The sequence below is a fragment of the Notamacropus eugenii genome, chromosome 2, assembly GCF_028372415.1.
Source record: "Notamacropus eugenii isolate mMacEug1 chromosome 2, mMacEug1.pri_v2, whole genome shotgun sequence".
Lineage (NCBI taxonomy): Eukaryota > Metazoa > Chordata > Mammalia > Diprotodontia > Macropodidae > Notamacropus > Notamacropus eugenii.
This window is the reverse complement of record NC_092873.1, coordinates 304,318,546-304,332,917: the sequence shown is the minus strand read 5'-3', so window position 1 is coordinate 304,332,917 and position 14,372 is coordinate 304,318,546. Positions and strand designations below refer to the sequence as shown.

The 14,372-nt window shown below is 38.0% G+C and overlaps 1 protein-coding gene across 7 annotated transcripts in view; it reads right to left on the bottom strand.

Moving 5' to 3' along the window:
• The window catches only part of RPRD2 (regulation of nuclear pre-mRNA domain containing 2), a 98,844-nt gene that overhangs the window by 16,542 nt on the left and 67,930 nt on the right, over positions 1 to 14,372 (bottom strand). For 5 of the 7 annotated variants that reach the window (XR_011974878.1, XM_072644695.1, XM_072644693.1 and 2 more), the window contains exons 3-8: positions 9,124 to 9,224; positions 8,166 to 8,243; positions 6,787 to 6,839; positions 5,553 to 5,679; positions 2,148 to 2,323; positions 1,513 to 1,795 (exon numbers count right to left, since the gene is read on the bottom strand). Coding sequence is in view for 6 of the 7 variants with exons in the window: in XM_072644695.1 (XP_072500796.1) it covers positions 1,513 to 1,795; positions 2,148 to 2,323; positions 5,553 to 5,679; positions 6,787 to 6,839; positions 8,166 to 8,243; positions 9,124 to 9,224 (818 nt within the window). In the remaining variant the exon portion in view is untranslated. The remainder of the gene's footprint in view (positions 1 to 1,512; positions 1,796 to 2,147; positions 2,324 to 5,552; positions 5,680 to 6,786; positions 6,840 to 8,165; positions 8,244 to 9,123; positions 9,225 to 14,372) is intronic. The other 2 variants (XM_072644694.1, XM_072644698.1) reach the window with 1 other exon arrangement.

Below are 14,372 nucleotides of genomic sequence, written 5' to 3'. Positions count from 1 at the left end.
AAAATCAGACTACAAAACTAAAAGCAGAAAGGAAAAACAGGGGAAAACTAACGCAAAGGCAATGATTTAGGAGATAGTGTTACATGTGAGTAACAGCAAGAAATTCAGTATGGTTGAGCTGTGACATTTGTAGGGCACAATGCTTATTAACAAAGTAGGAAGAATTAGGGATGGGACTGGTTTACGAAGAGCATTAAATGACAAAGAGTGGGGTTTATAATTGACCCTGGACTTAACGGGGAAAGCCGGTGGAAGATTTAGAGGATGGTTTTCTGAGGCTTCAGGAAAATCGCTTTGGCAACTGTGATGACAGCCATGTGGGTGGAGAGGGGATGTGTAGGAGAGGAGAGATGTTGTGGGAGAGAAATGACAACACCTGGCAACTGACTGGATACATGAATTAAGAGTGAGGAGTCAAGGAGGACACTGAGATTGTAATCGAGGGTGACTGTTAGAGCTCTTGATAGTAATAAGAAAGACTGAGGAAGCTAAGGTTTTGGGGAAAAGATGAGTTTTGTTTTAGATGTGTTGGGTCTCTGGGACACTCAATTTAAGATGTGTGAGAGAGAGTTGATGATGGCAGACTAAAGATAGTAGGGCTGGATATACAGATCAAGGAGTCACCTGTATCAAAATGATAACTGAACCTATGCAAGCTGATAAAGCCAGCAAGAAAGACAGAAGAGTAGTAAAAAGGTCCCAAGACACAACCCCGAGGTATACCCATAGCTGTATGGGGGGGAATGCTGTGGGTGAATGAGTGAAGAAGACTGAGAAGGAATATTCATATAGGTAGGAGGAATACCAAAAGAAAGCAGTGTCCTAGAAACCCAGAGAAAAGAGAGAAAGAGGGAAAGCTGTTGTCAATAGAATAAGGATAGAAAAATCCATAAGATTAGGCAATTAACAAGCTATTGGTAGCTTGGGAGAGAGCAAGTTTCAGTTGAGCAATGAGCCTGGAAGGCAGACTGCAGGTGGTCTAAGAAAGAATGACAAGGTAGGAAGAGAAGGCAGGGAGGAGTGAATAGAGTCCTTTCTGATTCTTCTACATCCATTTCCTTAAGTACTTTTTACTTTTTAAAACCCTCCTAATTAAACTTAGATTTTAAAATAATTATACTCAGACTTCATTGGGAATATAACATGATATAAAATGTGACCCACTCGTAACAGCAAGAATAAGTGGGACTAGTATAATGTAATAATGGCCCGGCAGTGACATCCCGGCACCTCAAGCCAGTTTAGAAAAAGCTTCAGAAAACAGTCAGTCTATCAGTTCTTAAGAGAGAATCAGGAAGACAGCTCTAGTTAGTATCCTTCCTTTCCCAACTGTAAAGGACTAAGTAAGGTATCCGTAGAGGCTGTCTATGGGCAATCTACCATGAAACAACACCAAACTATTTTCGCTTTTCCTAAGTCCAAATCTGGTGGTAAAAAGAGACCAGCATTTCTTCCTTTGGAATACTAAAGTACAATGATATGCAAGTGTTTGCTTATCCCATACGGACATACCAATGATTTTTGATGTATCATCCTCCACATCTGAGAGTTCCATATCTTCCACATCTCGGTTATCTGTAGCAGGCTCTGGTGTGGCTGACTTCTCACTCTCCACAGCTGGTGACTGGGATTCCTCTCCTCCCATTCCTTGGAAAGGGGACTCAGAACCAGTCGGTGAGGGAGCATCCATGCTTGGTGAAGGGACTGGAGATTCTTCAGGATCAGGCAGGGTTGACTTAAGCTGATCCAGTTTCTTCTTTAAATTGTTCACTCTGTTAGCAAAGGTTTTATATGCCTGATGGAGAGGGACAGAACCATTCATTTTTCTAAGGAAAAAACTAATAGTTATTTTGATTCAGTTCAAATTAACCAAGCATGTCTGTAGTACATAGCACTGTGTACTAGCAATACTGAGTGGGATATAAAGTAAGAAAAGACTTTCCTTTCTGCCAAGAAGTTTTCAATTTTTCTCAGAAAGTAAATTCTAGCCAGTTTGAGACAATCTCTAGAAAGAATCCCAACGGCTAACAGGCAGAGTATTTAGTAGTCACAGGTCATCAGGGCTCTTTCCAAAGTGCAGGTTATCCCATAAGACAAATACCCAATGACCCACAAAGGTATTACCATCAGGATGTTTAATCACTTACATTGGCCACCACTTTGACTTCCTTGTACTGAGCTTCATAGAAAATTCCAGCATTCTCCAGTGCCTCTGTCAGTGAGGGCCCATTCTTCACCTGCTTGTCTAAGCCATTCACAAATTCTTCCAGCTTGGAGCTTGCCTCTTCAAATTCTTTGGAAAACTTTTTCCCACCAGTTTTATCTTAAATGATAGAGGCATTCAGATCAGGAATCTGAAAGCTAAACCTAGAATAAATCGTAAACTCCCAAAGGGCAAAAAATATATTATATCAATCTTTGCATCTTTCTCCGTACCCACCACAATGCACTGCATGGTGTAGTCACTTAAAAGAACCTATGCTAAATAAATGAAAACACTGTTGAGTTAAGTTCTCTCTCAAAAATCCAGGGACCCGCTTTTGTTGCCCCAGAGAATGACCTACTGCATGGTCCACAAGCTAACACCCAAAAGAACGTTCCCAATTCCTACAACCGCCAAATATGATTTAAATGACCTTGCTGGGGGAAGGGACAGAGAAAAGGGGGAAGGAGGCCTAGTGACTCCTTGAAAATAGCTGTAAACGTAACTAAAATGTGGCAACTGCTTCTTTCCTTACTGAACTCGATGTCAATGTGACATAACAAAACAAATTTCAACCCAATTTTTTTATACTCCTACCACAGTTTCACCTATCATATAAGTAGATGATTTTCAAAGATGAATCCTTAAATTCTGTCACATAATACCTGACTTAACAGTATGTGTATAATAAATGTTTGTTAATGCTGGATAGTTAGATCAATACCTCTTTATCCTGTAGAGGAAGAAGAGTAGCATGTTAAGTCTGAAAGAACTTGAATTATTAACAAGCTGTAGAGAGGAGTTCTCTCTGGGTCCTCCCTGGACAAGGTGGCAATTGAGGTCCCTTTTATGCTTCAGAGTACAGAAGAATACAAGCCCTAAGGAGGGTTACTTAGTTTTCTCAGTTCTGGGAAAGACCCATTTTCTGGGATCATTGTGTGCACTGTTTCATCTCAGAATCAGAACCAAAATGAGACACAGATGGCAATGATGTAACCTAGGTACAGCCTTCTCAGCAATCCTGTGCAGCATGTAGGGCAAACATTATTTTCTTTAAAGGTGAGGAAGCCAAGGTTCAAAAGGGTTAAGTAAGAGAAAGTGACCTCTCTGCATCACACTAAAAACATTATATCCTTCATATTTGAAAAAAACAAGCAAACCCCAAACTCTACTAACCTAATCCAGGTAAGGCAAGTACCTTGAACTATTTATTCAGCATATGGATTTACATAATCTCTTCTCCATTACCTTTCTGTGATCAATGACATGCATTTGGGATGAAGGTACATCTTGTAGTCACAGAATAGGGAGAAAACAACTGGATGATATGGGTGTCACTATGTTGTATCACTAGATCCTCACAGAAGTTAATCTCTATTTAGAACTCAGAGGAAAAGCTGATCTAACTGCCCTCATTTATAGAAGTGGAAAATGAGGTCCAGAGACTAAGTGACTTGCATCAAGGTCAAAGGGGGCAGGCAGGAAGTAGCAGAGCTTAGACTTAAAATTTGAGACCTGGCATCTTCTCCACCTCTCTTGTCTGCCACATGAACACATGCCCTAACTAGCTGAACAAAGTCTAACAGACAAAACCAAATAAGCTTAAGAAAGACTGTACTAGAGGAACAGGAAGGCAGGTAAGGTTTTATTTGCCATTTATATTTATTAAATCACAACTTAAGAAATTAATACCACGAACAATCTGTTTTCTAGAACCACAGGAAGAAATTAGTTTGCCTATCTCCTTAAAAATGTTACCTCTATTAAGAAAATGGATCACTCCACTTAAAACAAGGAAATTTTAAGCAAAAATAAATAAAAATGATAAAAACCCAACAGTGGAAAATCTATAGAGAAACAGATGCTTTCACCATGTAATTTGCATTGTCAAAACAGTTTGATGGAGCACCTTAGTAATGTGTTTAGTTATAAACCTGATCATGATCCCCATGATCAAATATTCCCACCACTGAGATAAACTCTAGGAAGGAAAAGAAAAAGCACAAACCTATTGTACAAACATATTTAGATTCTGCCACTTAGACTGACAGATATGAATTCTGTACATAATATGGAAAAATCTATATGAAATATGAAGAAAAATAATACCCCCCCCCAAAAACCCACCAAAGAAAGAAGGATATATACACTGATAATAATTTTCTGTTGGTTATTTCCCTGTTACCTATAAACATGCCCATGTCTACTCCATTCTCAAAAAATCCTCACTTGATTCAACCATCCCTGCAAGTTCTTTCTTCCCTTTAGTGGCTAAATTCCTTGAGAAGGCCACCTGTGAGAGATGCATCCACTTCTTTTCTTGTCACTCGCAATTCTTTGAAGTTTGGCTTCTAACCTCATCACTCAACTGAAACTGCTCTCTCCGAAGTTATCAATGATTGCTTAACTGCCAAATCATATTCTCAATGTTCATCTTTCTTAACCTCTCTGTGGCCTCTGACACTGTTATCACTCTCTTGGTTTTCATGACAGGGCACTCTGTGGGTTCTCTTCCTTCCTAGGTGGCCCCTTCTCTGCTTCTTTAGGCGGATCATCATCCACATCACATCTGCAAACAGTGGGGGTCTCACACAGCTTGTCCTGGCCCTCTTTTTTTCTCCCTCTATACTATTTCCCTTTGTGATCTTTTCAGCTCCCTTGATTAAATTATTAGCAGATGGCTCGAAGACCTACTTGTCCAGCGCCAACCTCTTTCCCTCCAGGTTCAATCTCAAACTGGATGTCCAATAGGCATCTTAAATTCAACATGAACTCATTATCTTTCCCCTCAAAACTATTCCCTCTTCCTGTTGAGGGTACCACCATCCTCCCTGTTGCTCAAGTTCACATTCTAGGGCTCATCTCCTCTGACTCCTTACATTCTCATCCCACATACCCAATTACTGGTCAAGTCCTATAAATTTTACCTTTGTAATATCTCTTATATAGACTCCATTCTCTTTTGACACTGAAAGTACCTGGTACAGGCCAACACCCCATGTCCTGATTATTTTAATAGCCTGCTGGTTGGTGTCTCTGTCTCTTCTCCCCAGTTCATCCACACACTTCAGCTATCAAATTAACCTTCTTAAAACATAGATTGGACAATATCAACCTAGTTCTCCCAATTCAAAACATCAGTGGCTGGTCCCCCATTAACTCCAGTATCAAATATAAAATCCTCTGGCTTATAAAGCTCCTAATAACCTTGCACTGCTCCCTCCCCTCCCATATATCTATGTGTACACACACACACACACACACACACACACACACACACACATACACACACAAACACATGTGCGCAGAGTTGAGTCAATGCACAATAAAAAAGACTTTTTAATTTTACCTTTTAAGCACTTGAGGGTCTCTGTACTGCACACATCTACTCGCATAGTGGCCAGCTGCTTCTCCTTCAGTTCAATCTGGTCCTCAGAACGCTTGTATAGCAGCAGTTCATCAATGAGAGCCTGGGACTGAACACAGCCACCACAGGATTTAGCATATTACAACATACTACAGTAGTGTACACTTCTCTGATTATTCTGTACCATACCTGTTTTCAGTCTAATATGGTCAAGGTTTAATAAAACTTTGAAGGGTAGTAGCTCCAACATTCCTTATCTAAAAATTCAGGGGATTCTATGCACATTATTGACCAAAACAACAATTTTCAAGAGAATATTTTCCTTAAAATTCCTTTAAGATGTTGTTCTCAATAACATTCTATACTTTAATTCCCAGACATACAAATTTGATTTTAACAGATTTTTCATAAAGGAAGGGACCTCCTTAGGATTCTTTTTTGGGGGTGGTGTGGTGGGGTTGGTGGAGGGAGGTGGAAAGGGTTGAAGGGAAAGAGTCAGACCAGAACTATGATTTCATCTCCGCAGAGAATTCCCAGTACGGAAACTTCTTCCACCAGTGCAGAATGGTAACCTCTCTACAACTTACAGAAGGAAAGTTGCCTGGGGCACTTGGAGATTAAGGGACTTGCCAAGAGATCATACAGAGGATCTGCCAGGAGCAGGACTTGGACCGAGATTTTCCTAACTCTTAAACCTGCTCTCTGTTCACTTTTCCATGCTGCCATACTCCTTTAGTTATCAGAACTTTAACATGTTCCTCTCTTGGTACCTTGAATATGTGCCTTAAAAGCATGTTCTCACTCAAATAAAATAATACATTAATAAATATCAAACTGCCTAGTCTGGGGGTGGGATTGGGATAGGGAATCTGCAGCCTTGGGGTCACACATAGTCTTCTAGGTCCTTCAGTGTGGCCTACTGAGTAGAAACTTCACACAACAAATCCCCTTAATAAAAGGGGATTAATAAAAATTCTGTAAAATGGACTCAGTTAAAGGGTTACACTTGAGGATCTACAGGGCCACATGCAGCTTCCCCAACTCTGGCCCTAATCTCACTGATTCTCCCATCTCTCAAAAGACAGACAGAGATATAGCCATGAATCTATATCTATCTATGGAAAATATAAATAAAATATAAGCAAGGAAAATGTTTGTTAAAAGTGACTAGTATACAATATGCTGCTTTGGCAAATTTCACTATTTTGTAACTTACCCGAAATTCGGCGACTATCTTAGACTTGAGAGCAGCTTTAGGGTTGGTGGAGGCTGTTGGAATCAAGCAAACAAATGAATTTAGAAGTCAAGGAAATATAGAGAGTTGCACCTGCAATTAAGAAAAAAACCCTTTTTTCTAAGTTCCATGAGACACGTAGTCTAAAAGTTTTTTCTTTGAATATATGTCAAACATGCATTTGCATATCTGTGTTGTGTCATTATTTTAAACATTAGGGATTTTCTGAAGGCAATGAGGGAAATACTCTTCAGAACAGAAATTTTGGCATTTTTAATGTAGCAAAAGAGAAAAATACATACTCTATTATTCAGTTGGCCTTAGCCCACTTACCTCCAAATATTCCCTGGAAACCCTACAAATTCTGAAATACTAAGTGGCAGGACATAGTTGTCCTATTCTGCTGTGCAGTAGAAGCATTTCAACACCACCTAATATAGAATCTGTCTCTTAAGTCAATTAATTGTGAATAGTGGCTGAAGAACATCCTTTATGGATGTCTCTTTTTCTATCCCTACATCTTTAGCCCAGTGTACCTTTACTAATAGCAGACGCAGGTAGAGAAAGTTCTAAAGATATCTATGGTTGATACTTTGTTGAAATTTTGGCTTTTACTTTTTTTTGCAAATTATGGACAAAATGATGCCAGTGGTCTCCCTAATTCGCAATGAATATTATATGGCTGCTGGAGCAAAACCATCTCAAGTTATCTTGCTCTTAGCTACTGATTTCCACTGTCTATTACCTTGATTCCCTCCATGCTTTCAAGTCTATCTCAATATTTCTCAGTTCTGGCTCACACTGGCTACTCCACGCAGTAGAATCCATTCCCTTGCTCTTTTGTTGGGAAGCTTTCATAAAGTATGGTAAACATAAGGAGAGCTCCAGTTAGAGAATAAGCTTCTGGCCAGGAGGGAGGTCCATGCCTACTCTGGTAGAGGGTGTCCCCCAATCTGATGGATTTCGTGGCTGTCTACAGAAACGCTTCTTATGTCTATTCTCTTCTTCAGCTCTGTTGTTTAATGCCTCTAACTTCATGTATCTTTGAACCTGAAAATAAGCCTGAGAATTACCATAATGAGATTATTTTCTTCTTTTCTTTTTAAAGTATCCCCCAACTACTCTTGAATCTTGGCATATTTAAACCCTTTTGATGTGTTTTCATTGCTTAAAAGTGGTTTTCTAGCAGCAACTCCTTGGTGCCTTCTAAGAGTATGCCAGTGGGAGCTTCCCAGACTTGAACAACAGGCTTGCCCATGGTTTATGCCAGGTGCGTTGCCAAATGGTTAACATTTTCTTCTGCTCCACAAAAAAGGAGGTAATTTTACATTAGTTGAGATAGGTCACTTTTGTTTCCTTACTTTGTGATTTCTTCCACAGCTTATTCGGTTGTTTGTTCAGATTTTCTTTCAGCTGCTTCTGAGTTTTGAAAGTGGTACCTGGAAAACATTTCAGTTGCTGCAGCCTGGCATTACGGGAAGCTGCTCTGACTCTCCACTTCAGTTTTGCCAAAGTTGCAGCATGATAAAAGAAAATCCACGATTGTGTGTGGTTTCTTTCTTTTTGTCCTCTGTCTCTCTCTCTTTCTCAAAAATGCCCACCCAAATCTAAGAAGCTGCCAAACAAAATTTTTCTAAAGTCAATGAATTAATGACCAAGAAGAATGGAGGAAGATGTAAAAAATTCCCTCTTAATGAACTGCAATTAGAAATTCAACAGCTTCTTAGAAAATATTTCTATTTTTAAAAATAAACTTATGTATAATTGCTGGTCAGTGTCAGAAATTACTGGCTCCTTCAGTTTTAATAAGTTATTCAACCAATTCACAGGAAGAAAGTAAATGGAGATTTCTCTGCTTCAAGTCAAGACAGTTTTAATGTAAATACTCATTATTTTAGTATCTAAACAAACCAAAGGTATGTGAAGAACAAGGTGTATGTGCTAACAATGAGAACTAGTACCCTCATTCTTGAATTCAACAATAGGTGACAGAAGAAGAGTAGATTTAGATTAATAATACAAGCACTGAGCAGCAAAAATTCTCTATTTCAGTAGTACCCAAAATGCTCTAACTTGCATTATTCTAGCAAAAGCAGAGGACACATTTGTCATTTTCGTATGTATGCATATCATATACTTGATGTACTCCACTTCAGCTGTATTTTTTCTACAGGCCCTAAGTTAACTTACTTAACAACCAAAAAAAGTATTCTTTGTAGGAAGTCCATCTGGGGGTGTCCTACCCCACCCCTTAAAAAAAGCAAAGACAAAAGGTAAAGAAACTGAGATTCAAAAATTTAAGAAAAACTAGATACTTACTCAAAGCTTCTTTTAGTACCACAATAGTTTCTTCAGGGTATACATTTCTCTCTTCCCAGATTTTAAAAATCCGTTCTACAGACTTAGAGACGGATGGATCCCTAATTGAGAGGAAAAAGATATTATAGTTTAATATTGCAAATTGTTACTCCAAAAATAAAACTCATGCTAGTAATGAAGGAAAGTTAAGTTTCATGATTTAAAAAAATTCATCTGGGAATACTTCTCTATAGTGTCTAGTTGCAGAACTTGCAATCTTAAAAAAATAAAAAACAGTTTTTTAAAAAAATCTTCTTGATGGGCATTGCATACTTTCTTTTCTGACAGATTTTTTTAAACCACTTTTCTCAGCTTCTGTCCTAAATCTTTTCTTCGTCAAGCCACTTCTTCTGCTCTTTTCCCCTCCCCCTCTTAGGAGACCTCACCAAGGATTTCATTGAGAAAACTGATACTATCCATCCTGAGCTTCACTTCATCCCCACTCTATACTTCAAATGGTCTCTAAGATACTTCAGACTCTCCTCCTATGCTCCAGGCTCTGAAGAGGAAGTAGCTCTTCTTATCAATACCAGCCTTTCTATCTGTGCCCTTATTACCATCACTTTTTAGCTCTTTGGTGGACCACCCCCTTTTCTCCCCAATTTTCAATCTCCCTTAATTTCTATTGCTGACAAACACACCAAGATCTCTTCCATCCTTTAAAAAAAAAAATCGGAACTTGATTCTAAAATTCCCTTAAGCTACATGTCCCTTCTCCCACTCATTTTACAGCCAAGCTAGGGAAAGCTGCTTACATTTACTGCCTTCACTTTCTCTCCTACTCACTACTCTATCCTTTGCAATCAGTATTCTTATCTCAGAGAATAAGCATTTATTAAGTGCCTACTACTTGCTACATAAAGTATTAAATACTGCAGAAAGACAAAAACAAAACAAAACCCAGCCCCTGTTCTCAAAAAGCTTAGTCTAATGGGTGGAGAGGGAAACAACATGCAAACAACATATAAACAAGATAAATTGAAGATTTTTATCAAGAGGAAGGCACTAGCATTAAAGGGGATCAGAAGGGGGATTAAAGAATTTAAAGGAACCTCATCACTCAGGATTTACTAAAGATCTTTTAACTGTCAAATCTGATGGATGACCTCAATGGAGCATTAAATATTGTTGACTATCCCCTCCTTCTGGGGTCTTTGTGTTCTCTTCGGCTTCTCTACCTACCTGTCTGGCTGTTCCATTCTCTATCTTCTTTGCTGGAACATTATCCAGTCCTTATATACCTTATGGCTTTGCTCTGGGCTTTCTTCTCTTTTCTCTCTATATCTTCTCTGTTAGGATCTTTTTCAGCAAAAATGTTTTCAACTCTCATCAATATGTACTCAAGCCTCACATCTAGAAATCAAGCCTTATTAGTTTCTTTTGTGATGTTTTGCATTTCCCACTGGCAGCTATCTCTAAATATCCCTTAGTCACCTCAAACTCAGCATGTTCAAAACAGAACTCATGACCTTCTCCCTCAAACCTCCTTCCACTGCAGGTTCACCCCTTATCCTTCACCCCTCATATCTAATCAGCTGCTAAGTCTTGTTGATTCTATTTCTATAATATCTCTCGAATCCATCACTTTATTTCCACTCAGCCAACATCCTGGCTAAAACTCTTATTTTGCCTGAAGATTACTGTAATAACCTTTCAAATGTTCTTGCTGTCCCTAATTTCCCCTCTTTCTAATCCATTCTCCATAAATAAATGTTAGCTGTTGCTGTTGTTGTTGTTGTTAGAGCTGCTAAATTGATATTCCTAAGGCATAGATCTGACCACCTCATTCGTACTTAGGATGATCTATCTCCCTCATTGCCCAGGCAGATCTTAAAAGCTTACTCAAAATTCAAGGAACATTTATTAAGCATCTATCAGGTACAAGGCTTCTTCAAAGAGAGTTGAACCAATCCCTGGCCTCAAAAAGTTTTACATTCTACTATCTACCAAAATAATAATAGATTAAAAAAAGGAATACTGGGCATAGTTTATTGTCTATCCTTGACTGCAAAACAGCAGATTTCAAGGAAAAAGGGATAGGTTGGATTCATAGAGTAATATAAAAGCCAGGTGAAAAGGCTTGGCTGCTCTAAAGAATGAAATCTGGTGAAATAAACACATACGTTTCCAGTGAACAAGAAAAGTAGAAATGATCTAAAAAAAAGATATGGCTACACAATTTTACTAATTCAGATTTTTAAAAGACATACATAGATGAAGGAAGGCTTTTGTGAAAAAAGCAAAAGTAAGTAACTAGGCAAGGAATAAGGACTTGTGAAGTCTTCTGGACAATGCTGAGGACAAGAACATCTTTAAGAAACTTTGTGACACAGAGATATTGGTCAGAAAGGTTCAACTACTCAACTCTCATTTTGTTCATTTTTGTTTTTTAGACTGGGGCACAGAGACCTAAAAGTCGTGAACAAAGATGTAAAATCCAAGATAAGTGAGGAGATGGCTAGGGCTCACCTAGCTCTCCTGAATGTGGTCAGTAAGTCAGCCACTAATTGATGTTGTGGTATTAGAGCTGCAGAAGTTAATGAGATTGTAGCCTACATTTAATAGAAGCATAACAGAATAACAACAGAGGTTATATTCCTGCTATGTTCTAAACTAAGCTAGTGTGTTCTGGCCAGATTACCACATTTTAAGAAGAGTACTGACAGACTTAATTGTGACCAGAGGACTGTGAGGAGAATCATGTCTTCCCAAGGATTTATTCAAGAAAGCGTTAAGACTTGGGAGACAGGAGCTGGGGGGAACAAGACATTTTCAAATATCTGAAGGACTGTCATGGGGAAAATGAATTAGACTTAATTCTACTTAATTCTGGAAGGCAGAGCTGGTATATGGCTATTTAAATGAATTTTAAGTGATAGAGACAGGTTTGTTTGACATGAAGGAAACATCTAACTTTGTCACACTCAAGAGGGAGTAAATTTCCCATTAGAAGAAGTCTTCAAGAGGAGGCTATGCAATCACTGGTCATATATGGAGAAGTCCAGATTCATGCTTTAGGTGAACGGTTGAGCTGCTGACTACATGAGACATCAAAAGAAAACAATGCCAAAAGAATGAAAAAAATAGAAGAAAATGTGAACTATCTCACTGAAAAAAACAAATAACCTGAAAAATAGATCAAGGAGAGACAATTTAAGAAATATTGGATTACCTGAAAGTCATGATAAAAAAAGGGGCTAGACATCAAATTTTAAGAATTGTTGAGGAAACAGTCTATCTAGTCTGTCTGATAGACTAGAATCAGAAGATAAAATAGAAACTGAAAGAATTAACCTATTACTTCCTGAAAAAAATCCCAAAATGAAAACTTCCAGGAATATTATAGCCAAATTCCAGAACTCCCAGGTCAAGGAGAAAATGCTGCAAGCAACTAGGAAAAAAAAGAACAATACAAAACCCCCCAAACAAGTTAAATGTTGAGGATCCAAAGTCAGGATAGTATAAGGTTTAGCAGTTTCCACATTAAAACATCAGAGGGCTTCACACATGATATTTCAAAGGCAAAGGTGCTAGAATTACAGCCAAGAATAACCTACCCAGGAAAACTGAATATAATCTTTCAGGGGGAAAAAATGAACATTTAATGAAACAGGACTTTCAAGTATTCCTGATGAGAAGACCAGAGGGAAAGAGAACATTTGACTTCCAAATATAAGATTCAAGAGCAGCATGAAAAGGCAAACATGGAAGAGAAACCATAAGGGATTCAATAAGGTTAAACTGTTTATATTCCTGTATGGGAGAATGATACTTGTTAACTCCTAAGAATTTTATCATTATTAAGGCAGTTAAAAGGAGTGTATATAGGCAGAGAGCACAGGTCTGAGTTGACTATGATGGGATGATTTAAAAAAATAATAAAAGGGATGAGAAAGAGGGATGCATTGGGAAAGGGAGAAGGGAGAGGAAGAACAGGGAAAATTATCTCACATAAAAGAGGCATGCAATAAAGAGCTTCTACAGTGGAGGGACAAATGAGATAGGTGGTAAGCAACATTTGAATCTTACTCTTATTGGAATTAGCTCAATGAAGGAATAACATACATACTCAGTTGAGTATAGAAATTTATCTTATCCTACAGAGTAGGTGGAGGGGAAGGGGGTTAATAGAAGGGTGGGAGGATAACAGAAAGTAGTGGTCAGAAACAAGACTTTTGAGGAGGGATAAGATAAAAAGAGAGAGAGAAAAGGATAAAAAGGAGAAAAAAGAAGATGGAGGAAAATACACAATTAGTAATAATAATTGTGAATATGAATATGAACTCACCCATAAAATGAAAGAAGATAGCAGAATGGATCAATAAACCAGACTCCAACAATATGTCATTCACAAGAAACACACTTAAAATAGAGACATACACACATAATAAAAATATGGGGCTGGAGCAAAATCTCTTAGGCTTTAAAAGCTGAGATAAAAAAAAAAAGAGGGGTAGCAATCATGATCTTAGACAAAGCAAAAGAAAAACAGACATATAAAACTATACTAGTGGAGAACCTCAACTTTTCCCTGTGAGAACTATATAAATCTAACCATAAAATAAATAAGAAGTAGAATAAAAGAATTTTAGAGATATGATAGCCCTCTGAAAAAAACTGAATGAGAATAGAAAGTCATACACCTTTTCCTCAGCTGCACATACCAGGTGGTTCAGGAGAAGAAAGTGAGGTTGGTGACCTTGCACAGCCCTTCCTCACTCAAATCAAAGTCATCTACAAGTCATGTCATCATCTTGATGTCATGGTCCTCTTTGAGAATGAAGGACAAACACATGGCAGCTACACAAAAACTGACCCCACATTAAGGCATAAAAACCTCACAGCCAAATGAAGAAAAACAGAAATATTAAATTCATGCTTCTTAGACCATAATGCAATTAAAAGTCATATTCCATAAAGGGCTGAGAGAAGACACTAAAAATTAATCAAAGAACAAATCACAGAAACAATTTCACTAAATAGAATGACAATGAGACAACATTCCAAAATTTGTGGGACACAGCCAAAGCAATACTTAAGGGAAAATTTATGTCTCTAAATGCTTATAGCAATAAGTCAAGAATGCTTACAGCAATAAGTAAAGAGCAGATCAATGAACTAGGAATGCAATTAAAAAAACTAGAAAATAAACAAATTAAAACACCTGATTAAATGTCAAAGTGGAAAGATTAACAAAACTGAAAGAAAAA